This window comes from Delphinapterus leucas, chromosome 18, assembly GCF_059928025.1.
Source record: "Delphinapterus leucas isolate spDelLeu-1000000601 "Yukka" chromosome 18, BTC_Dleu_Yukka2, whole genome shotgun sequence".
Lineage (NCBI taxonomy): Eukaryota > Metazoa > Chordata > Mammalia > Artiodactyla > Monodontidae > Delphinapterus > Delphinapterus leucas.
Genome location: NC_143146.1, coordinates 54,464,797 through 54,490,326, shown reverse-complemented (window position 1 = coordinate 54,490,326; position 25,530 = coordinate 54,464,797). Strand labels below are relative to the sequence as shown.

The 25,530-nt window shown below is 38.6% G+C and overlaps 1 protein-coding gene across 3 annotated transcripts in view; it reads left to right on the top strand.

Moving 5' to 3' along the window:
* Positions 1-25,530, top strand: part of VWA8 (von Willebrand factor A domain containing 8) — a 364,128-nt gene that overhangs the window by 251,325 nt on the left and 87,273 nt on the right. For all 3 annotated transcript variants that reach the window (XR_016388682.1, XM_022574923.2, XM_022574922.2), the window contains exons 36-37: positions 4,769-4,850; positions 8,725-8,929. Coding sequence is in view for 2 of the 3 variants with exons in the window: in XM_022574923.2 (XP_022430631.1) it covers positions 4,769-4,850; positions 8,725-8,929 (287 nt within the window). In the remaining variant the exon portion in view is untranslated. The remainder of the gene's footprint in view (positions 1-4,768; positions 4,851-8,724; positions 8,930-25,530) is intronic.

Below are 25,530 nucleotides of genomic sequence, written 5' to 3'. Positions count from 1 at the left end.
ACCACATATGTGAGTCTGTTTATGGATTTTTGTTTGTGTTCCATTAATCTATATTGTGTTGGCCAAAAAGTTCATTCGGGCTTTTCCATAACCTTCCATAAGATGATACGGAAAAACCCAAATGAACTTTTTGGCCAACACAATATGTGTCTATCCTTTCACTAATACCAGACTCCCTTGATAAAGCAGAGAATCTTTGTCATCATCCACACTTCATTCATTTTCACTGCTGTACATACAGCACAGTCAATTTATTCATCTGTTCTCTATTGGTACACGTTTACGTTCTTTACAATTTTTTGCTATTACAAATATTCTTGTACCAGTCTCCTTGTGTATATGTGGGGAGTCTGTAGTGTATATATGTAAGAGTGAAATTACCAAACTGTTACCCAAAGTTATTGTTCCAGCAGCATAAAAGATGAGGCTGCTCTCCATCCCCATCTTCTCTTGCAAAGGTCAGACCTTTTATTGTGCACGTCCCTGATTTCTAGTAAGTTTGAGTATCTTTTTATATGTTGTGATTTACTCTTCTGAAAATTGCCTGTTTATATATTTTTGCCATTTTTCTCTTGGTTGCTAGGAGTTTTATTTACCCTCATTTCTTAAGGTAATGTTCCTTAAATATTCCAAATGTATAGAAAGTGCTTAGGTTAGCATCTGACACAAAGGAATAATTTTTTTAATACATTTATTTATTTATTTTTGGCTGCACTTGGTCTTCGTTGCTGCGCACAGGCTTTCTCTAGTTGCGGCGAGCAGGGGCTACTCTTCATTGTGGAGCGTGGGCTTCTTATTACGGTGGCTTCTCTTATTGCAGAGCACGGGCTCTAGGTGTATGGGCTTAGTTGCTCCGCGGCATGGGGGATCTTCCTGGACCAGGGCTCAAACCTGCGTCCCCTGCATTGGCAGGCAGATTCTTAACCACTGCACCACCATGGAAGCCCAGGAATAATTTTTTAAATGTGGGCTGTAAAAAAAAAAAAAAATTCCTAAGAGAATGGTAAAGGGAGACCTCAGGATGCTAGCTATGCACAGGCCTAGGGATCAACCAGTTAGGATTAGAAAAGTTGAGAAGATTTCAGGAGAGATGCCTCCAAGAAAGTGAAGTTGATAAACCCAACTATTTGAACACATTAAGAAATTTTGACATAGGGAAAACTTCGAGGATGAATTTGTGCTAGGTACGTAAAAAAGTAAACCAACAACAAAGCATGATTATTAACTCCATGAAAAGAAAAAGCAATAATGCTATGATAAGACATAGCTCAGCTGTAAAGAGCATTTATATAATCATAACAACATAAGTGCTGGATGTTAATCTAATGAAAAATTTTCATATAAATGTACTGGGGGATGGGAAAAATGAGGTGGTAGGCAGGGGGAGGGGTATGTGAAAAGAGTTAAACTCTCATCTTACATGGTGAGAAGTCAATGAATAATGCCTAAAACTAAAACATGAAGACAGCACCATAAGGATGAAGGTGACTACCAAAGAAACAGCTTTAAAAAGTTGAAAGCATCTCTGGGAGTAGAACATGAGGGGTGAGAGGAGGAAAGTCAAGGCTGATGATTTCTTCCTTCCGTCTGCTTGACTCTTTAATCTATGTGCCTATAGATCTCTAATGATAATTCAAGCTAAATTAATCTTTTTAAAGTAAATAGAATCCCACCACCTGATTAGTCAGGAACTAATGCACATCAGCCTTTTATTAAAGAAATCAATAGCGATTGTAAAGGCTACTCTCCTGGTGGCTTTTAAAGAGATGGTATAAATTGTGGTTAATGCAGATGGGGAGAGATTTACTTCTTTCTTCCAATCATTTTCCTTCTAGTTAAATGTTAGCTTTTTTTTTTTTACTTTAAATCACAGGCCTCAGCTCTTTAAATACAAAATAATGACTCTTGATTGAAAGCAGTGTACTGTTTTCTGAACTTTGAGTAAATTCAAAGATTTGGTATCAGCACAATCTCAGGGCACACATCACTCTTTTAATCTGTGAACACAGAAGTGCATTTAACCTACTAGTTAACAGAAGTACATCAAATTACATTGCTTGAAGGAGTGAGTTTTTTATATAATTTCATCTTCCCTCTGAAAATGCTCTTGGTTACTTTGTCTGACGGTTTTTATACCCCCTCCTAACCTTGGCACTGTGCATCTAAGCTGTCCCCACTCTGTATGGGAACCGCACACGAAATGCTGCAGCAGTGACTTCCCTTTGATCGTTAGTGAACCAATCCTGAAATATAATTTATACCTCTCTTCGAAATCCACCTGGATTATAACTGTAATGGAAATTTACTGAACCTCCATCCTCTCTACAGTTTTGAAACATTTAAAATGGATAGACAAGGATTTGGCTAAGTTTGGAGGGAAATCTGGCCACGGTTTTCACTTCCTTAATTCAATCATGTATTCTGAGCTGATGTATTTTCAAATCCGGAAACATCAATTCTGATTATTTTTCAAGCCTTACCATTACCACCATCACTACCACCACCCTTAAAGTGCTTTATAGCCACAAATTGCCTTTTTTGATACGTGAAAATATGTTTTAGCACAAGGAATAAAATTCTTGCTTTCTCCTTCCTGAAATAAACACAGCCATTATTGCGTTTTCTTATCCTCTTTATGCCATGGAATTAACTTGCACATTGAAAAAAAAAAGAAAGAAAGAAAGCTGTGGAAAGAAAGATACTTAAAATATGTTGGCTTACTTTGCTTTCTCAGGCAGTCTAAAAGCACTGGTGGCAGTAGCTCAGCCTAATACTACTACTTGTGAAAAGGAGAATGCGTCTAAGTGGCAGGCCAGATGCAGCTGGCTAGCTAGGCAGCGCTAGTCATCCCAACCGCTTCAATAACTCGTCATTTTTGGCAAAGAACCAGGGTCTATAAGTAATTCAACCCACTTCAGTTAGGTGCTAGCCGCAGGAACTGTCAAAAATGATATATGGTGCAAAACTTTGTCCAAGACTGACCTTATATCCCAGGCAACGTTTCCAATGCAGGCGGTGCATGACTTACGATAAGCATGTTGGCTTTATACAAATGACTATCTGAGGATGGCCAATTCAGCTGGGTGGTCGGGTTACCATAGTAACTCTCTTTCCTTACTCTCTGCTGTCCGTGGACATCACTTTCCCTTCCTCCTGCCCCCTTTTGCCCTCTGGGATCGCTCCGTGCCTAGCTCTGCAGCTCATACCTGGCCCCAGGGCTGTGATTCCCACCCTAGAATCCTTTCGAAGTCCCTAAAGGCTCACAATGATTTAAAAAAAAAAAAAAAAAAAGGAGCTTTCCTCTTTATGCTGTGGGCTCCTCAGACAAGGCAAGAACCACACACATCTCTTTCCTGTGTATCCCCAATGCTTCGTATAGTGTCTGGTGCAAAGTAAGCTCGCTCACGTTTGTTGAATAAATAAGAGATATATTGAGGTTTTCAGATGGCCTACTCAAAAAACTTCAGCTGCAAACATGAAATTAAAATGCCAAGTTTCTTATTTTTTGTAAACTACATTGGATAAATTCAATGTGGACATTCCAGATATCTCATTCTAATCAGAAATTATAATAAGAGGTAGACAACAGACAAAATTCTTTAAGAGTATGGGTTCTTTGCAGGGGGATTTTTTTTTTTTTTTAAAGAGGCATTGGTGGCCAAGATTTTGTAAAATAAGGCATTTTTAAATTGTTGCCCTACGGTCAGCTCAGGTAGGATCTTTGTGGAGCGGTGGGCAGAGCAGAGATCTTAAAGCCAGAAGAAAGGCCTGGTTTTGAAAGCCTTCTCTATCACTCTCCAGGCGAGTCCCATTATTATACCACCTCTGTTACGTCTCTACTTCCTCATCTCTCAAACAGGAGTCCAAGGTCTTTGTTGTTGTCAGTGTTAAAAACACTATCTACAAAGACTAAGCAGTGCTCCTGACGCAGTGGTGGCAGCTGGTGATGGCGAGCATGGTGGTGGTACTCAGGGCTTTGGGGAAAAAGTCAATAAACGCCTGGAATTTGCTGGGAAACAACTCTAGAATTGGAGTCGAGGACTCTGTTCCCCCATATCTCATCACCCTCTCCTTCCCTGCCTTTTCATGTTCTTCATGACCCAGAGTCCTCGCCCCACTGCTCAGTCCTCACCTCACCTTTCCTTGTCTTGAAGGGTCCTAATAATAACAGCCACTGTGGGTGGAGCAACTACTAATTGGGTGCAAATAATGTTTACGATGCTCAGATGCTGTCGTTATCCCCATTTTACAAATGGTGAAGGCAGGTCTCAGAGAACTAACTTGGCCAGCGTAAAACATAGTTAGGAAATATCAGAGCCAGGATTTTCTACCAGGCCAGTCCAGTTTCAAAGTAGGTGCTGATTCCACTGTGTTATACCGTCGTTGTTGTGATTTCCTGGGAAGGAAAAAGAGAATTCAAATGATGAAATATTTTCAAATAAACTGTAAGTGCTAAAATAAAACATTGACCCATTTGGGGAAGCTATCAAAGAAAATGAAAGGAATTTAGGTAATGCTCTTGACAGTAAAGAATCACTAACATGCATCTATTTCACAGTCTCTGTAGTTCCCTGACAAAAACATAATTCTGAGAGTCTAGCCTCAAGGCTGGAATTGGCCAGCCCAGGACCTTGTCAAGTGGGTCCCAGAGTTCTGCTCTACGCTCTAAACTTCATTCCACTTTTAGCAGCATCCATGCTTTCTTTAGGTCCTATTTTTGTATCATGCAGTAATTTAACCCTCGGCTCGTGTCTTGACTTGTTTGCAGATGTTATCCCTCCACAAACAGCTGGTTATATAGAAGTCACTGATCTCCAATCAAAGAGACTCCGATACGTCCCTATTCCTGGGTAATCTGTTTTCACCTTTGTTCTTAGCTTGTGTGTCAGATTTAAAAAATGAGTGAATTCTTATCGTGTACTCTGAATAAATGTGTGCTTTTTGCTTCCTTAAATAGCAAGCTCTTTTTTGTTTTTCTCAATTACAGTTGGTTTATATCTTGCTGCCCTGCATTCCTTTTTTTTTTTTTTTTTTTTTTTTTTGGCAATGCCGCACGGCATGCGGGATCTTAGTTCCCTGACCAGGGATCAAACCCATGCCCCCTGCAGTGGAAGCACAGTGTCTTAACCACTGGACTGCTAGGGAAGTCCCTGTTCTGCATTCTTTACTGCCATTTTTATTTTCATTTTGGAAAAATGTTCAAATGTTACCTAGGTATAAGTCTAACAGCCTTCAAGCCTTCATTTTTCCTTTTTGATCTGTCCTAATGATAAATTTTTTTGAAACAGCATTTTTTAGTACAGCAAAACTTTTCATATTTATTAACTCCGTATATTAGTTTTCTGAGGTAAATGTATTCAAGATGTCAAAGGAATTTAAATAGCATTGGTTTAATATTGTTTTTAAGTATGTAGCTGAGCATCTACCATTGTGAAGGCTATACAGTAGCCAAAGGATTCCAGAGATTTGGAATGGAACTCGTTACCACTGGCTGCTTTTATTACTGTTCAGCAGTGGAAGCAAAGCATTCAAGCTAACTAGACTAAGGGTATAAAAGGAGAAGCAATGATGCTCCATCTCTCCCTTGACAGACACATGTGTCCTCACCTGTAGCCCATCCCTTTCTGGATGCATCCTTGCCTGATCTCCCTTTCTCAACCTAAGCGTGTGCCTGCTTTTGTATAGATTGATGTACATCCCCTCCTAACATGTACTCCCTCACAGGCAACTGAGGCCTCACAACACAGTGGTTAAAGGCTCACCCAAAATCCTGGGGAAAGGAGCCTGGAGAGGCTTCCAATGTCAGAGGAAGGCCAGCTACACCTGTCAGTCACCCAGACGTCACCAGACCTCCTGTTGACCCACGCCTCCAGCTCCCAGAAGAAAATTGCTCAGCATGACAGTACAAAATAACTCAGAAACACAGTTTCATTTCTTAGGACCTTTTAGTCAGGTTCGAGAAATATGAAGAATAAAAGTATTATCCAAAGAAATAGATTTACTTGTTCCAACATATATAAGAATGTCTTCTTGGAACATCTTAATATGTCCGTTTAATGAAAAATAGCTTTTCCTCATTTGGGGGAATTTCTTATTCCATTGTATGCTCATTAAAACATACTATTAGGGCTTCCCTGGTGGCGCAGTGGTTGAGAGCCCGCCTGCCGATGCAGGGGGTGCGGGTTCACGCCCTGGTCCGGGAAGATCCCACATGCCGCGGAGCGGCTGGGCCCGTGAGCCATGGCCGCTGAGCCTGCGCGTCCGGAGCCTGTGCTCTGCAACGGGAGAGGCCGCAACAGTGAGAGACCCGCGTACCGCAAAAAAAAAAAAAAACACATACTATTAGTTCAAGTAGCAAAAGAAAAGAACAACTTTTTTTTTACATTTCTAAAGCATGATGATTTTTTTCAGTATTTCTCTTAATTTCTCCCTAATTGACCCTAGCTTTTTATTTCAGTGCTTTTCTCTGTTAACTTTCTGTATGAACCATATGTTATACCTGCCATAGAAGTAACATCTGGAAGTGCAGCTATATATATTCAGCCAGTGCCAGCTGATCACCATACTTCATTCATTTAGTGCTGTGCTGTCCAATAGAAATAGAATGTCAGCCATATATGTAATCTTATGTTCTTAGTAGTCACATTAGAAAAGTAAAAAAAGAAACAGGTGAAATTACCTTTAATAGTGTTTTATTTAACCCATTATATTTAAAGTATTACTGTTTTGAAATGTATTTAATATAAACATTTTAATAATACTTGACATTCCTTTTTTCTTCTGCATCTTTGAAACCCAGTATGTATTTTACATTTACAGAACATCTCAATTTGGACTTGCCATATTTCAAATGCCATGTGGTTTAGAGTCTGTTCATTATCAGTATATCCTGAGTTTCTCTTGAGATTAACTATTGCCGTTTTTGGCGTATATGTAATCCAAGGGAACAACCCATCTGGATTTCAGTTTTGTTGCCGGTTGCTTAAATTTAGTATTTTGCTAGATAGCAGGAATTTTCCATTTGATGGCTAACTTCCAATAATAGAAAACACAGTAAAACTATATGTGACTGCAGGGGGCCAAAATGAATACATCACTTTCACTCTTAGTAAAGGGTGAGTATTATTCCTCAAATTTTTGTTTTATTTGCATTTGTAAAATGATACTACTTAGCTCTGATATACAGGAGTATATAAATCTGGGCTTCACTCTACTATAATTCTATGTATTCCTTAAAGACTTTGTTATTATATATAAAGGGAATGTGCCTTTTCTTTAAAAAAGGTGAAGAAGAGATTCTAGACCTGGTGTGCAGGTTGTAGCAGATATGTGATATCTTCAAGCACATTTTTGACATACTGAAGAAATTGCCCCTGTAAATTTTAAAGTTTCATGGTGGAGAGTTAAATAAGCAACCAGTAGGTACTGTGCTCAGTAGAATCATTCATATCGAGCACTTGTGGCAGAGTTTTAAACATCACAGGTGGAGAAATTTCATTACTCTTGAGTAGCCTTTCACTTCACCATCTGTACCTACTAATTCTTTTCCTAAGGCAAATATTTTTTGAGAGAGCACCATGAGATGAATCCTGTATTATATCAAATGTTATCTTCGTTGAGTCCTTCTAGTACTGTAAAGTAGTTCTGAAACACTTCTTCCATCCTACTGTTTTTGTTCTCTTCGTATAAACATTTTCTAAGACTTCCATGTTCCACAATGGCTGGCTTTGTCGCTCTGTGTTTAGTATCTACTAAGGCAGACTGATAAAAAGGCTAAAGTCGCCTTGATTTATTCTTTAGTATAGTATAAGAATTTACCCACTATGTAGTAGTTTTGTGGTTTTAACAAATCTGCATTGATAGTGTATTATGTTTTTATTATCTATTAGATCATCCCTTTAGACCATTTATTTCATACAGAAAATATCAGATGTATTTAGAGAGCCAACACTGGTAATTAGAATTTATAATCTGTGTTTCTTTTGTGTAGTGAAAGCTATACTGAGGTAAAGGAAGTGTGCAGTTGACTCTTATAGGTGAAAGTTGCATTCCTAGAAATGACTATTTCTGATATATAATATCAGAAATAGGTATATGTATGAAATATATAATACAAGAAATATATAAATTCTTTATTATAAATCCTTATAACTTTCTAAGTTAGAAAAGGCAAAATATTAAATATAAATGCAGTTAAAGCACATAAACAAGACATTAGTTTCAGCACTGACCTTAGACCCCTAAGGAATGTGTCCAGCGCTGAGGTTATGTGAGGTGTCAGTTGGTGTAGAGTTTCTTTCTTCCTGACAGTGAATGCTAATGTCATCCAGGATCTACAAATACAGGAATATGTAAATAACCAGTAAATAACTATGTATTTTTTCCTTACATGTGGATCTGTTGGTATCTTATCTTTTAATTGTGCTTAGTATTAGAATTTTTTTTAAAGCATTACTTTTCTTACTGAAGTATAGTTAATTTACAATGTTGCGTTAGTTTCAAGTGTAAGCAAAGTGATTCACGTATACACACATATATATTCTTTTTCAGATTCTTTTCCATTATAGGTTATTACAAGATATTGAGTATAGTTCCCTGTGCTGTACAGTAGGTCCGTGTTGTTTAACTATGAGAATTCTTTGTAGGAAGTTTAATGAACCTAAATCAGGTTAAACTAACTTCATTACCTGGACTTCACTGGTTGAACACTGATTTCTTTTGCAGATCAGACTCTCTCTCACCATATACCACGTGGCTATCTACTATCTCGGACACAGATGCACTGCTGGCTGAGTGGGGCAAAGGCGGCGTTGTCACTGTTGACATGGGAGGTCGCATCCGGCTTTGGGAAACCGGACTGGAACATCTGCAGCGGTCACTCATGGAATGGAGAAACATGATTGGACAAGAAGGTGACAGACTTATGCAGGTACCGTTTGAATTGACCTTACCTCTTAAGGGTACACATTCAGTTATAAATTCATTCATTTAGTTGCAAATGCCACAGTCGTGGAAACTCCGGGCCCAGTGACTCAAATGTAGTTTACTTAAATAGCTAAAATAATTTTGGGACTCATAACAGAAAAAGACAGATCTATCCTTCGAGATAGTTAAAAAGTAAAAATGTGCCTTTTTTGTCTGTCAGTGCTTAAATATATAGGTTCCTCACCTCACAACATGCAAATACAATCCTCAACTTTTATTTTTTAACCTTAAGCATTAATCAGTTTCCAGCACCACCTTTGCATCTGTTCTCACTTCTGCCATTGTCGTCAGCATCGCCCCATGCTACCAAGGAAACAGAAATACTGAGCATCTAAAACGCAGCACATTAGTATAAGGCCAAAACGTTTAGACTAGAGAAGATAAGAAGAATTATGCATCCAATAGAGATGTGTTTTTACCAACCTCCTTATTTCCAGAGAATGGAAGTTTAGCAGTCATAATAAGTAGACCCAACCCTGCACTAGCAAGAAATATGGGAACAGGTCACCACAGAGGGAGGAAGCTCCACAGCTCCAGAAATGGCTCAGTCACCAGCTAATCTAGTTGCTGTCTGGAACTAGTGTGAGCAGTGAGGAACGCTGTGTACCCATAAATACTAAACCGAATTGTAAAAGGATTTTATTTTATTTGTAATTTATTTATTTTAACCTTCAGAGGAAAACTTCTTTGTTTACATTTCATTTTTATCCAGCAAAAAGAAAGGTAGGTTCCTGCCAACTGTGTTGCTCTGTAAAGAACCAGTTAACAAGATAAGAAATTTCTACAAACTACTCCATTGATATCTGATTAATAATTACTATTTTCTGTGGTTATTTTTGTGATATTCCTTACAGGAGAAATATATATATGTGTGTGTGTGTGTGTGTGTGTGTGTGTATGTGTATTTGTAAATGAGTAATACATATTCCTAGATTATAGGAACATTTTGAAAATCGCAAACCAATATAGGCCAGCAGCCCCAAATCCTTTTGAAAGGGTATGAGTATATTAATTTAATTAAGCTAAAACAAATGTATTACTCTAAAATAAACATGTCATTAAGTGCAGTGGATCTATCACAGTAACAGACTGAATGTTGGTCACTATCCATAACAGTAATTAGAAAATTAATTAACTATGGTTCTGCTTCTTTCATTATTCTGAAGATTAGTTTCTTCTCCCTTTGAATTAAGCTCCTCTTTTCATTACAGTAATTGATGCCTAATAGTAAATACTATTGTGTTTGAATTTCTTGTATTTTATTTCAATTTCTCATGCGTTATAACAAGGTTATAACAATTAAGTTTATCTTTCACAACAGAACTTTTAAAAGGAGTGTCACTTATGATTTTGATAACGGGTCTTCACTGGTACAAAAATTAACCCCTATCTGTGTTTTAACCATGTAACTCTCCTCTTCCCAGTGGCTTTCCTGCCTCTGTTGTACATCGTTGTATCTCCAGCTCTCAGCATGATGATCGGTACACAGTAGACAAATATGCTTGTTTATACTCATATATACAAAATTGAAGCTTTTTGACAACAAATGGAATTCTTTTAACTGTCTCAGTTTATCAGTTGTAACTGAATAAGCATTGAATGAATATATATAGTTTCTAAGTTAGAAATGAACAGAAATATAGTATCTAACATCTCAAAAATAATCAAAATACTCTGCTATATTATACAAGGCAGTATCTGATCCTTCTACAAACCAGACATTTTCTAGGAAATGTATAACTTTATGTCTCCAGTTCAAAGTGCAGCTATAATAGAAATAAGACTTATTCAGTAATAAAGTTACATAATTCAGAATTGAACGATTGTTCCATTTGTAAGATTAGAAAGTTAGAATGTTATCTAACATTCTCCTTCCATCTCTGATGTTCCTTGATCCATTTTGTTGACATTGAAAATATACACTTACACACATACTCAAGCTGAGAAGCAAATTATGAGCATATATCTTTATGTCTAAACAAACAGAATTCATTGTCCAAATAATCTGCCGTTGTTGTAGTTTTTGGTCACATCTCTCCTCTTCCTTCTTACTGCTTGGTAAATAATGAGACAGCATACTTAATTGCTTTTATTTAGACCAGCTTATGTTACTATTTACAAGTAGTCTGTACAACCAAATCTAAATATGAATCATTCCAGGAGCAATGGTAATAACAAGCAAAAATGTGTCTTTTACAACCTACTTCTCATTTATGGACCCGTTATTCAACATTGGTTTGCTCCTGATCTGGGCTCTTGGAAAATACCTTCCGTAGAAGTACTGAGAAAAGAGAATAGGTTCTCAGTACCATACTTATCGCTTGCTGACTGCCAGCAGCTTCCCTGTCAATGGCAGAGTAACCTGATCTCCATCTAGTGGCCAAATGGACTTACTTTACATCATAGAAATTAAAAGGCCTGGTTTACACTCCAGTGGTTTGAGGCAGCCTCAGACCTGCTGTTAGGGGAGGTTTATACAAGCCTCTTCAGCGGTTCCTATTGGTCGTGAGATGATCCTTTAGGTCAACAGTGAAGGCCAGGCAGAAAATCTGCCATGCCATTCACCACTTATTGACCCCCATCTTTCCCTGATCCCTTTGCCTGGTGTCAAAAGAACTGTTTTATCTTTAGATAAACTCTGTCAGTTACATGTTTTATCCCTATCCTTTATGACTTTGCTACATTTCAGCCTTCTTGAGGTATTAGCTTTGAAGCCATTGTTGCTTTGAATTTTTGTTTTTGTTTAATGTATTCATTGATAGTTTAATGAGTACAGCTTGCAAGAGAGTTTTGTTGTTGTTGTTTTTTGGTACGCGGGCCTCTCACTATTGCGGCCTCTCCCGTTGCGGAGCACAGGCCCAGCAGCCATGGCTTACGGGCCCAGCTGCTCCGCGGCATGTGGGATCCTCCCGGACCTGGGCACGAACCCGAGTCCCCTGCATCGGCAGGCGGACTCTCAACCACTGCGCCACCAGGGAAGCCCAAGAGAGTATTTTTTGAGCTTCATATAAAATGTGTTCATTAATTTTACATGCTTTGATAGGAACATGTGTTTTTCTTATAGTAAACAACTGTAACAACAAACTCAAAGTATCACTATAACTGTAGTCTAAGAACCCATTATTAAGAATTCATAGTTACTACTTTTAGACTCAATATTTTCAGAAGCACAGGTTAATTATAAGCAAAAACTTTTCTGACTAGGTTTTATAGTGTTCTCTATAAAGCATAGTTTTCATATTTTTATTTAGTTACATTTAGATTCCTCCAAAGAGCGCTACACCACAGTTTTCCTCAGAAATCAAATCGTCTTCTCTAAAAAGCTCCTGGTGACTCCTCTTGTGGGAGCAAAAAGGCTAAAAGATTACAGTTTTCAAATGCTATTGTCTGACTACAATAAACTAATCAGAAACGAAATCCTTCATATATTACTCGTAGAATCTCTTCGAGGCCTTTGAATAATACTTCCTTAACTGTATACTTTAAAACCTGACAGAATCTTTGAAACAGTGTGGGACTGGAACTTATCGGTCCTTACACTTAAGGTAGTGCCTGGTACACAGTAGATACGGTAAATATTGAAAATAGAGAGAGGCATAGACAAAAATGCATAGAAAAGATAACCAGTCTATACTAAGCACCTCTAATCTTTCAAAGACGATATTCTAGGAATATGAGAAAATGTCATTTGCTGTACTTTGGTAACTAGGCCTAGCCTTTTCTTTAACTACACATCCAACGCTTACGATTTTTTAAGAATGTTAAGGCCCATTTCCAGTTTTAGAAACCACAAGATTATTTAATTGGTACTCTCTTAGTAAATTTAGCTTTTGACTCTACAAGCTACATTATCTCCAGATCTTCTGTGAAAGTTTGCAATTCTTTGTTCTTCTTAAGGAGCATAGTTCACTCTTGGACTTCACTCTTAGCTTTGGTCAGCAATTCTGAAAACACTTAACGGTCTGATTAAGTGGCTCATTGTTATAGAGTGATACACATTTTATAGGACTCTTATATGTACATATATCTTTGGGAATCTTCCTTGGCCCAGAAAGGCAATACTTCTTAAAATTTATGTTTATAATTTCCCACCATATATCTCAGTGATATATCGGTAGAAGTGGTTTTCATCAAGATGGTCTAGCTATTTGCCTATGTGGTAACACTTGGGCAATGCCTCTAATGATTTTTTCCTTTGTTTATTGCTGTTAGAGAAATCCCAACCGTAGAAATTCATTTTGAATCTAGACTTTGAATAAGGTTTTCAGGCTTACCTAATGAAAATGCAAGATCCCCTGGAGAGTGTACTACCCGGTAGTGTGCTGACAGCCCAGCTCTCTGGCAGGTGGGGGGCAGTTTACAATGTTTGCCAGTTTTCAAGATGTAAATACTCCCTCCATGGCTGATTTAAAGCTACCAGAGGTTAACAATCCACTCACAAAGTCTCTGAATATTTAGCAAGCATCTCTCGCAAACTAGTACAATCCGCTTCCAGCATGCCCCTGGCTTGATTAAGCCTTTAACTAACTCCCCAAGGAGAATTATGACAGTTACCAGACTGCACGGTCCTTCAGAAATAAGACAATGGAAATGTGGTTAAGAAGAGAGAAAGGCAAAAGAAAAGGGAAAGAGGTACTGAGAACACAGATAAGATGGTGTCATGATATCTCTGGGAGATGTGGAAGCCTACAGTTGTCCCAGTTACAGATTAGCAATGCTCTTCTTGAACAAAGAATTCAGTCTGAGCAAAGAATTGGAGAGAAGTCTATACTCAAGTGGGATAACACTCATGGGTACGTGCATAAGGGCCTCCTTTCCTATAAACTCTTGCAGAAGGAAATTGCCACGTCGATTTTTACATTCCTCCAGAAGAAATGCTTCCATTGGATCACAAATTTGTCAGTAATTGCTAAATGTAACTAAAATTAAATCAGCAACCACCTTCCCAAGACAAGCAAATCAACAAGTTTATGAGTTTAAAGAGGCCATGAGTTTTCATTAAACTTTTGTGCATATCCAACAAAAAAGATAACCATAAAAATTATGAAAATCATGGGTATTAGAGTTTTAAAGTAGTATTAAAAATAGAAATATCATTTAGCTTTTACATTTTAGAAAAGGCCTAAACTTAGGTAATTGCTTTTCAAATCATCAGTGGCAGAAATATTTCAACTCTTTTCTCTCATGACAGACCCTAAGATCATTATTTTATATACTCTATCCTCATTGCATACTGCTTGACAATATAATCAGCAAGTAAAGAAGTAATCTTAGTCATATTTATTTAAAGTATAAGGAAAACAAATTAATTCTGTAATATATCAGTTATAAATTGAGATATCAAATGCAATGAATATGTTGACAGTCAATGGCTCTAGAATTTTTGTGGTTCTAAGCTCATTATGTATATAGTTATGTATAATCAACACATCACAGTGGCTATAGAAATAAAACCTTGCTGTTATATTTATAGAGAAAATTGTAATTTTATTTATAAGTGGTACAGGCTACTGTTTAAGAGCATGAAATTTTAAGTGGTCAAACCTAGGTTCAAATCCACGTACCACTTTTTAAGTGATCTTCGGCAAATTACTCATTCTTTCTAATTTTCACTTTCCAGTCATAATATAAAGACAATACCATTGTACTTTACAAGTTGTCGTAAGAATGAAATGCACTCATACTTGGCACAAAGTATTTAGTAAATGAATAAAACTTAGAAACTCAGAAGTTAGGTAATATTGGGCTACAGAATTCTTTAACACTTACATGGAAACAAAACCAAATTAAAAGGAAGCAGTGTTACCCAAACACCTCATATTGCATCATGACCCAGTGAGTTACATAATTCATCATCTTTCTTAGTGTTGAGAGTGAGCTTTGCTTATAATCCTGTTTAGGAAAAGTTTTGTCAGGCCCAAAAAAGGAATTGAAAAAATGGTCTGGGCTTAAACTTGTCAGCTTGAAGAAAAGCAGGAACTCAATGATAGGACAATCGTCAGCCGAGGATTATAGTGTTTAGCCTTATTCAAAAGACAAATGAGAACAGGACCAAAAAACACACAGTGAAATATGCATCATCTTTAGCCTGAGTCCTGAGAACGGTAAGGAGCAGCCAAATTTGGAGCTGTCTTTCCCAGTTTTTCTGTATTCCGTGTTCTTTTGTCTCTGTAACATTCTAAAAATGTCTCTCTTTTTATTTTCTGTTTCCTTACAAGGTCAGGCCACAAGTGCCATCTCTAACCTCTCCCTTTTAATAGTTCCACCCATTCTTACATTTATTTATTTAATTAACAGTCATTGATCACCTAGACTCACGAGGATAAAGAAATAAGAGACAGATACAGACCCAGGGAACTTACAGTCAAGGAGCACTATAACCAAATAAACTATGGTGCAGTGTGGTGAAGAAAGTGATGGAAGCGTGATTAAGGGACTGGAGGACAGCAAAGAATACTTAACTCTATCTTTGGAAGTGGTTTTAAGATAAAATAATACCTGAAGCTGGTTTTTACGGAAGGGGAAAGGGACTCCTGACAAATCGAATACAGGTTTAGTTTTGCCTCTTACCAAAATCCCAGTAAGAAAACAATAAAGGATCAAAAAAGGTACAAAACCACAAGGACAAAGAGAATTAGAGATGCAACAACACTTTGGAGGATTAAAAACTACATGTGTAGGTGATGACCGAGTTAGTGACTGGAGAGAACTAAAACCCTAAAATTCCTCCAGGGGGGAGACGCAAGCTTTACTCTGTGGAAGCCCATAAAGCGTCAGGACTCGAAGACACCATGTTCCAAAGAAGGTTAGAGTATAGGGCAGCACTGAAAATTGGCAGATTAGTTGAAAGCCCCTATAGAGGCCATTTAGAAATACAGATTTTCTCCTCCATCTTATGCACCGGGCCAGCCGGCTCTCCTCTGCCCCTGCAAGAGACGGGAGCCACAATGGAGATCTGCACAGTTTAAGACAGGAGTGAGACCATATAGCCAACAAGAAGATTAAGTGAAAGTCTGCTTTCCTTATTTAGATCTCATGAAGCTGGCATCCACATTTATATCCCTTAAGCAGGAGATTGGGAAAATCCTTTCTGGAAATTGACATGCCCAAGAGAAAAGCCTTTCTTTTTTTCACTTTTTTTTTTTAAGGAAAATATTTTTTTATTTGTTTCCTTATCATTTTGAGTCAATATACACAAATAATACAGTCTGTAGGATGAAACAATCATTTTTGAGATACATTAAGTTTATAAGGAGATAAGTAAAAATGTACTAACATACAAAATTACATTAAAATTAGTACATTGCTTATCCATAGGAAAGCTTGTATCCTATCAAGTGATTTTTTTAAAATTTTTATTTGAGTATAGTTGATTTACAATGTTGTGTTAGTTTCAGGTGTACAGCAAAGTGAATCACTTATAAAAACACATATATCAGGCTTCCCTGCTGGCGCAGTGGTTGAGAGTCTGCCTGCCGATGCAGGGGACACGGGTTCGTGCCCCGGTCCGGGAAGATCCCACATGCTGCGGAGCGGCTGGGCCCGTGAGCCATGGCCGCTGAGCCTGCATGTCCGGAGCCTGTGCTCCACAACGGGAGAGGCCACAACAGTGAGAGGCCCATGTACCGCAAAAAAACAAAAACAACAACAACAAAAAAACCAAAATAGATACACATATATCCATTCTTTTTTAGATTCTTTTCCCATATAAGCCATTACAGAGTACTGAGTAGAGTTCCCTGTGCTATACAGTAGGTCCTTATTAGTTATCTATATAGTAGTGTATATATGTCAATCCCAATCTCCCAATTTATTCCTACCTCCCCCTACCCCCAGTAACCATAAGTTTGTTTTCTACATCTGTGACTCTAGAGAAAAGCCTTTCTGATGCTGACATTTGGAAATTTCTCCCTACTAGTCTTACAAGAAGACCCACTTGTTGGCAAGCCCTACTTTATGCAAAAACAAAAAACAAAAATTTCAATCTACTTTTTAATGCCTTATTCTTAAATATTAATGGATAGCCTCTTATATAAAAGATGGAAATCAAAACAAATGAACAGAGAAATAGAGATGATACAGAAAGCAGAAAAGCATTTCACAAAGTGATAATTGGTATTCTCAGAGAGGTAAGAGAAAATATTATAAAACAGAAACATAGTGCTATTTTAACATAGTAACCTTCAAAGATTAAGAAAGATCTCTTGGAAATTAAAAAGTAGTAGCAGAAATAAATTAATAAAAGGGATTGGACATTAGGGAACTCTCCCAAAAGACAAAGAAATTGAAAATAGAAGAGAGAAGATAAGTCTTATCTGACTAATAAGAATTCCAGAAAGAGAAAATGAAAGGGCAGGAAATGACCCAAAAAGTAATTTAAGAAAATTTCACTAAACTACAGGACAGATGTTCTATTTACACCCCAAAGTATATTCACTTGAAATTTTAGAACCCTGTGGGTAAAGAGACAAAGCTGAAAACTTCTAAGTTGAGGGAAGTGGGAAACAGGTTATATAAAATGTACTATAAATCCTAATAGCATTAGGCTTCTCCACAGCAGCATTGGAAGCTAAAGGGAAAATTATTTCCAACCAAGAATTTTATACCCAGCCAAGCTATTAATCAAATGTGATGGTAGACTAAAAACATTATTAAACATGCAAATCTCAAAAAACTTTCATTCTTTATACAAAAGGAGGGAATAAATCAAGAAAGAAGAAGAAAGGGTGGAAAGAGTGGTCTTAGCCAGGGAAGAGGCAAAGGTAATTCCCAGCATGATCATGAAAGGATGTTCTAGAATAACAGCTGTGCCTGAAAACAACTACTCCAAAGCAAAGTGGGAAAACAGGGTTCCAGAAAGAATAGATGTCTTCAGGGGAAGAAAAGGAGCTGGTAATGTGATAGAATAACTATACTGAGAGAATTTTACAGCTCTGCTGGAGAATTTGGGGAACAGTTAGTGAGAGATAAATAAAGTAAAGCTAAGAATTAGTAAAGAGTACATATTAGTGGGAAAAATGAAAAATTATATACAATAATGGTATGTGATAGTATATATAACTATATAGTAATATGTATTATTATAATTAGAAATATATAGTAACATATATTATTGCATATAGTAATATAGTACCATATAATAGTAATAATAAAGTAAACAATACTGATTTAACTCAAGTTTATGATGGCACTCTATTAGGATGATAAGGGGAGGGAACATGAGTCATGTATGTTCTAGGTAAGATGGGTGAAATAATCCTTACCCTTCATAGTAGGAAGTCAATAGATAATGTCTGAAACTTAAATATAAAGAGAATGTAAGAATATTATTTAGAAATATGAAGGTAAGTAGCAGGAGACATAGTAAGCAGAGTTGAAGTGGCTGGCTACCTTTGGGGAGTGGGAATTGGGGGGTGAAGATGGTGGAGCTCGAGGTTGCTGTTTTTGTTATACATCTTGTAGTACTCTTTGGCTTATTAAACTATTTACATTTATTACTTTGATAAAAATTAAAAATTGGTTTAGAATAATAACAAGTGGGAATTCACCAGGTAAATAAGAGGAATAAGAGTAGCCATGAAACAGAGATTTCATTTAACTCATCTTTGGATCCTAGACACTTTTAAAAATACATATTTTTTAATAGAACTGAAGAAACTGGTTAATTTTCCTTATTTCACTTTGAAATGACTCAAGAGTACTAGTTATGAATAAGATGGAGTAAACACACACTTACCCTGTCTTTTCCACTGAATTCAGCAATAAAATCCGGACAGGATACATTGAGCAACTATTTGAGGTCTCTGAAAAAGAAGTGATAGCACATGGATTGAGGAAGACCAGAATTTGAACTACCATTGCACTAGATGTGTTTCTCTTTTTCCTCCAGAGTCTCCTGGTCTTGACTCAAGGCCATCTGAAAAGGAAGTGGGTACTCTCAGCAAACTAGAAATAGAAGAGAACTTCTTCAGCCTAACAAAAGGCATCTGCAAAAGCCCTATAGCTAGCAACATATTTAATGGTGAAAGACAGTGCTTACCCCCTAAGATTGGGAATAAGGCAGGAACAACCACACCCATACACCCATCACTCCTTTTCAACATCAGACTGAAAGTCCTAGCCAGTGCAACAACAAGAAAAATAAGTAAAAGTATACAGATTGGAAAGGAAGAAATAAAACTGTCACTATTTGTAGACAACATAATTGCCTACCTAGAAAATCCCACAGAATGTACAAAAAAAAAGCAAATAATGCCCAAAATAAACCAAATCTTTCAACTAATAAGTGAGTTTAGCAAGGTCCAAAATTAATCATATTTCTATATCCTAGCAGTTAATAATTAAAAACCAAAATTTTAAAATATATGTACCATTTACAAACAGTTCCACCTAAAAATGAAATACTTAGGTATAAATTTAACACGGCATGTATAGGATATGTATGCTGAATACTACAAAACACTAGAGAAAGAAACCAAAGATTTAAGTAAAAGGAGAGTTCACAGATTAGAATTCTCAACATAATAAAGATGTCGATTCTCTCCAAATTGATTTGGAGAGTTCCAACCAGAATCCCAGTAGGATTTTTTTTATAGTGATAACAAGCTGACTCTAAAATGTATATGGAACAAAAATACTCAAAACAATTTTTTAAAAGAATAAAGTTAGAGGAATCATACTACACAATTTTAAGATTTACCATAAAACTACAGTAATCAGGATGGTATGATGTTAGCAAAAGGACAAACACATAAATCAATGGAATGGACAGAAAGTGACCCAGAGACATATGGCCGATTGATTTTCAACAAAGGTGCCGAAGCAGTTTAATGAAAGGATAACCTTTTCAACAAATGGTGCTGGAACAATTGGACATCCATTGGCAACATGAAAAAAAACTGTTAATTTTATTTTATTTTATTTTATTTTTTTGCGGTACGCGGGCCACTCACTGTTGTGGCCCCTCCTGCTGCGGAGCACAGGCTCCGGACGCGCAGGCTCAGCGGCCGTGGTTCACGGGCCCAGCCGCTCCGCAGCATGTGGGATCTTCCCGGACCGGGGCACGAACCCGTGTCCCCTGCATCGGCAGGCGGACTCTCAACCACTGCGCCACCAGGGAAGCCAAAACTGTTAATTTTAAAAATAAAAATAAAAAAAAAATGAAATGACTCAGTGGCTGCCAAACCAGGAATAATAGTAGTTGACTACAGTAAATGGCGCCTGCCATGTCATCTTTCATTGTTGCATTAAGTGGAGAATGTAAAGCTAATTCCAAATCTCAAAAACTCCGAAGGTAAAGAAAGCTAATTTGTTTAGAGAGTTTTAAAAAAGAAGTCTTAACCTTTGGTATATTTTGGGGGTAAGAGAATGCTCCAGGGATGTAATTCACAGATGGAGAAACTCAAGCTCAAAGATATTAAGCAAGTTGACCAAGGTCACAGGGGTAAGTGGCAGAGTCAGTGGTTCTGTAATGTGTGCTCTTTAACCACCATGCAGTCCGGCCCTGGCAGCTTTATCAACTTCCACCCTTTAGTCAGGTATCCAGGGTGCCCTCCCCCTGCCAAAACCTGAAAATGCCAGTGGCATTAAAACTAGGCATTTGTCTCTGTGTAATCCCATCAGATCATGTTGGTTCCCATGGAAATCAGGAGTCAAGGAATATTATACAGCTCTGTGGCAAACAGTAATAAGAATCTTTCTTGGGTGCTTTTTAAGGTTAATGATAGAAAACAGAATTCTGAGTGATTCTTACACCATTTCTCAAATCCCTGACACTCTTTCTTTTGATAAATAAATAAAGTAGGTTAAAATGTTGCAAAATTTCCATGTTGTTCAGGTGAACAAGGCAGCAGGATCTGAACTTGGTTTCTAGAAGAGCAAGCCTGGAGAGGGGTAATGACAATCACAGGTGTGGGGTGGGAGGGTATGATTCAATGAGGAGAAGAGTGGATTGACTGGGTATCCATCATCACCACGAAACAACCTTACCATTGTGTAGCAATGATCTCATCAACCTTTCCTTTCCCAGCGCTAATGATTAACTCTGGGGAATCTTTCATCTCTGTTTTAAAAATGGGACGTTGGGCTTCCCTGGTGGCGCAGTGGTTGAGAGTCCGCCTGCCGATGCAGGGGACACGGGTTCGTGCCCCGGTCCGGGAAGATCCCACGTGCCGTGGAGCGGCTGGGCCTGTGAGCCATGGCCGCTGAGCCTGCGCATCCAGAGCCTGTGCTCCGCAACGGGAGAGGCCACAACAGTGAGAGGCCTGCGTACCGCAAAAAAAAAAAAAAAAAATATATATATATATATATATATATATATAGAAAAATGGGACGTCGAAAGACAGGACCAACACATAAATACAGCTTATCCTCAAGGATGTAGGTGAATCACTGTGGAATGTTTAGAGGAAAACTGATGTCTCTCAAATTTAAGAAGGGAGTTCATCAGTTCCAGTCACCAGTGAAAACAGTAGTGCTGTGATTGTGAGAAGGCCCGATTCCCAAATGTTTACCTATCTCAATATCATTTTTAAAAAGTGTTTGTGATAAGATGTAGAGAACAAACTAGTGGTTACCAGTGGTGAGGAGGGGCAAGAAAGGGCTGGAGGAGTGAGAGGTACAAACTATGGGGTTTAAGATAGGCTCAAGGATGTATTGTACAACACAGGAACATAGCCAATATTTTGTAATAACTGTAAATGGAAAGTAATCTTTAAAAATTATATAAAATTAAAAGTTAATAAAATTTTAAAGTGTTTGTGATAAAGCAAAAGAACATCAAAGAAAGCAGAGGTCAGGTGGCACAGAGAAAAATAAAGAAACTCCATCATTCCTTTTTTTTTTTTTTTTTTTGTGGTATGCGGGCCTCGCACTGCTGTGGCCTCTCCCGTTGCGGAGCGCAGGATCCGGACACGCAGGCTCAGCGGCCATGGCTCATGGGCCCAGCCGCTCCGCGGCATGTGGGGTCTTCCCGGACCAGGGCATGAACCCGCATCCCCTGCATTGGCTGGCGGGCTCTCAACCACTGCGCCACCAGGGAAGCCCCATCATTCCTTTTGTGACAGATAGGTTATGTTAAATCTGTGATCATTTCACTTGCTAGTACTTTGCTTAACCACGTCAGCTTTTAGAACAGCATTGGTTCAGTGTGCTATCTCATCTAAAAGTTTAAGCACATTGAAAAGCACAAGGCCTGACAGGGGTTAAAATGATTTTCTAGAACTAGTTTCATTTGAACCTCTTAGGATATGCTGTGGGAAGATAGAGATGTGAGAATAGGTCTTCTATATAATTACTGCTCACGGGCTTCCCTGGTGGCGCAGTGGTTGAGAGTCCGCCTGCCGATGCAGGGGACATGGGTTTGTGCCCCGGTCTGGGAAGATCCCACATGCCGCGGAGCGGCTGGGCCCGTGAGCCATGGCCGCTGAGCCTGCGCGTCCGGAGCCTGTGCTCCGCAAGGGGAGAGGCCACAACAGTGTGACAGGCCCGCGTACCGCAAAAAAAAAAAAAAAAAATTACTGCTCACTTTCCAGGCAGAGCACAGCCCTTATATTTCCTCCATGATTGCCTCATAACTAAACCATCAATGTTCTCTGCTTCCATTAAAAAAAAACCCTGAAAGCACTGGATCCCAGAGAGAAGAGCGTACTATTGCTAGGGTGGAAGTGCGAAGCCCACAAGCTGCAGGGCAGAGCAGAAGCCTGGCTGGGACACAAAAGCTAGAGGAAATGGACCAGCTGGCCTGTCCCAGACAAAGCTGGCGTTTTATTCACTTAGAAGTTGCTTTTTTTTTTTTACAAACCGCTGTGTTTGCATGATTTTATTTAACCTGTTGAGTATCGATCCTATTTCAGCCATGTTTGTATACCCACCAAATAACTGTCACTGCCTTTTTTAATGAATTGATTTACCAGTAATTGTCTGCATGTGAATAAAGTGAAAACTTTTAAGTATAATCTCAGTCTGTACTAATGAAGAGCCTTCCAGCATTCCCAAGTTTCAAGCAGCAATTGATACCTATCGATCCAAATATAATTACATATTTGTCATCATAAGTACCTTTTTCGTTGGGGAAGTTTTCCTGTCATGTCATTATGTCTACAATCTAATGGCTCTATTAGTTGAATCTCAGTTCCTTAAAAACTCTGTCTTCCTGCTCCCGTATTTCTAGTTGATTCTCACATAACAACAGTGTCTATACTCTAGATCTGGCTTAAGGAAAGTCAACAAACCATAATTTCCTAAAGAGATGATGGTGATCCAAGCTGGAGAGTTTCTCTGTGGCATTGGCAGGTTGTCATCTATTGAATTAAGGAAGTTACGGACCAGCAATAGATATTTGAGCCACTTGACAATCAGCCAGCCAAGTGTTCCCGTGGAGCATTACCCTGTAGCACCAGCATAGGCCCTGTGGAGGGTCAGAGAATACTGAAGTATGAAGCATGGTTTTTACCTTCAGGAAGTTTATACTATATAACTGGGGAGGTGAGACTGATAGTCATGAAACAGCAGCCAGTGGTACAAAAGAATGTGTAGTTCAATGTTAAATTGTGGAGTTTGAGCCCTGTGCTGTCGTAGTTCAGAGGAGAGGCACCAATGCAGATGAAATTCATAAGCAAAGGAAATGGGGCTTTGGTTGAACTTTTATTCTATTTATGTATTTGGATAGTTGAAAAGGAGAGGAAAGGGCATTCCAGACAATCCAAAAAAAAAATGACCACAGGCATAGATACGAATGAGCGCTGTGTATTTCCTTAATAAGAGGAAGAATTGTGCCATAGGCTTGGATCACCGCAAATCCCTGAGTGACGTGGACACAGATACCAGAGGAACAGTGAGCAAATATCACGGCCGATTTGATGCAAGCACAAAGCCCAGAGGGCAAATCCAGGTTCAACACCAGCTATCCCAAGAAAACAGGGGAGTGTACACCAGACCAGAGGCAGGAGTACGAGCTGGGTCTGGGACCACCGGAAACGTACAGGCTGGGAGATTTTCAGAAGACAGTGTGTGATTTAACTTTCAGCACAGTCTTGCTGGCATGGGACTTTTTAAAAGCAGTTGAAAGAAAGCTCACCTTCTTGGCAACCCTTGGTCTGTCTTAAGCATATCTGTAGCATATTGTAAGACAAGCTTAAGGGAAGCAGATGGTGTTTGGGGGGGAGTAATGCAATAAGGAGTCACCTGAATAGGTGGAAGCAGGCCGTGTGAAGGCCCAGGGAGATTTTTAGGTTCCCTGTGCCCAGGAGCTGCTGAAGGTCATTGAATAAGGAAAGTGTATGGAGTAGTGAAGGATGTATTAGGAGGATGGACTTGGTAGTGATGTGAGGTCTGGAAAAGAGCCCTGAGTGGAGCAGGCAACCAGGAGGCTGAGGTATGGCCAGGTGTGAGCCGATGGCGAAAGACCAAATAGGGACCTGGATGCAGGCATTCTGCATGTCTCTAGTGTGGGTGTCTGGCAGACCATTGAAGGAGTCAGGAGAGCAGAGAGGAGATAGGGTTAGGGCATTTTAAGTGTGCTGAGTTTGAAGTAATGGTGAGATATTCCATTGACATTGCACAGTCAGTAATTGGAAAATAACAATTGGACTCGAACGTCAAGCTAGCAAGAGTTCCAGTGATCCTTAGCATGGACGTTTTCACTGAAACCATGAAAATGGTTAGCTGCTAAGGAGAGTGGAGAGATCAAGCAAAATGAGCAGGACAAATAAGCTATTTAGAAATACGTAGAGTCAGATGTTCCTGAAAGCATATTCTCGGAACCCTTTTTAGTCAGGAATCCGTGTCCACACTGTTGGAAAATACTGTATAATCTAGAAGATGCTTAGAGGTGAAGTTACAATTAGTAAATATCTGGCTTTGAGAAGTCCCAGTAAAGAAACCTCTTTAATTTGTTTAACCCAATAGTCCCTAAATGTGTTCAAAATCTTTTTAATACTTTAGCAAGTTGCTGGTCTCTATATTCCTGGCTTTCTTTGCTCCAGTTCACCATGGACCCTCTATAGTAGGTCTCTTAGGACAAGAGCCTTATGCTAATTCTAATCCTGACTCATGATACAGCCTTGTTGCATGGCATTTATGACTAAAGAGAATATATTTGGAAGGCTAGGGTTAAGTTGACAGTTAAAAGAATAGTTTCTCTCCATACCTTTGAAGAGAGGACCTATTATTTCATGTGATTCCATATTCATTATGGAAAAAGGAAAGGTACTGAAAGTGACAAAAATTCAGCTCACACTAACTTAAACTACAAAAGGGGGTTTATTGGCTTATATAACCAGGAAGTCCCCAGGCTTTAGGCACAGCTCAAACCAAAGGCTCAACATGTGTCACGGGACACAGACTCTGTCCTCTTCTTTATGCTTTTTCTGAGGTGACTTTATTCTTACAGTCTTTCTCCATCTGGTGGCAAAGATGGCCCTGGTAGCATTAGGTTCTGCATGGTTCTCATAGCTGGTAATCCCAAACAAAAGGGAGTGCCTTTGCCAGTAATTTCATCAGAAGTCCTCAGAAGTGCTCCAGCTGGTCTTTGAGATCTCATGCCCA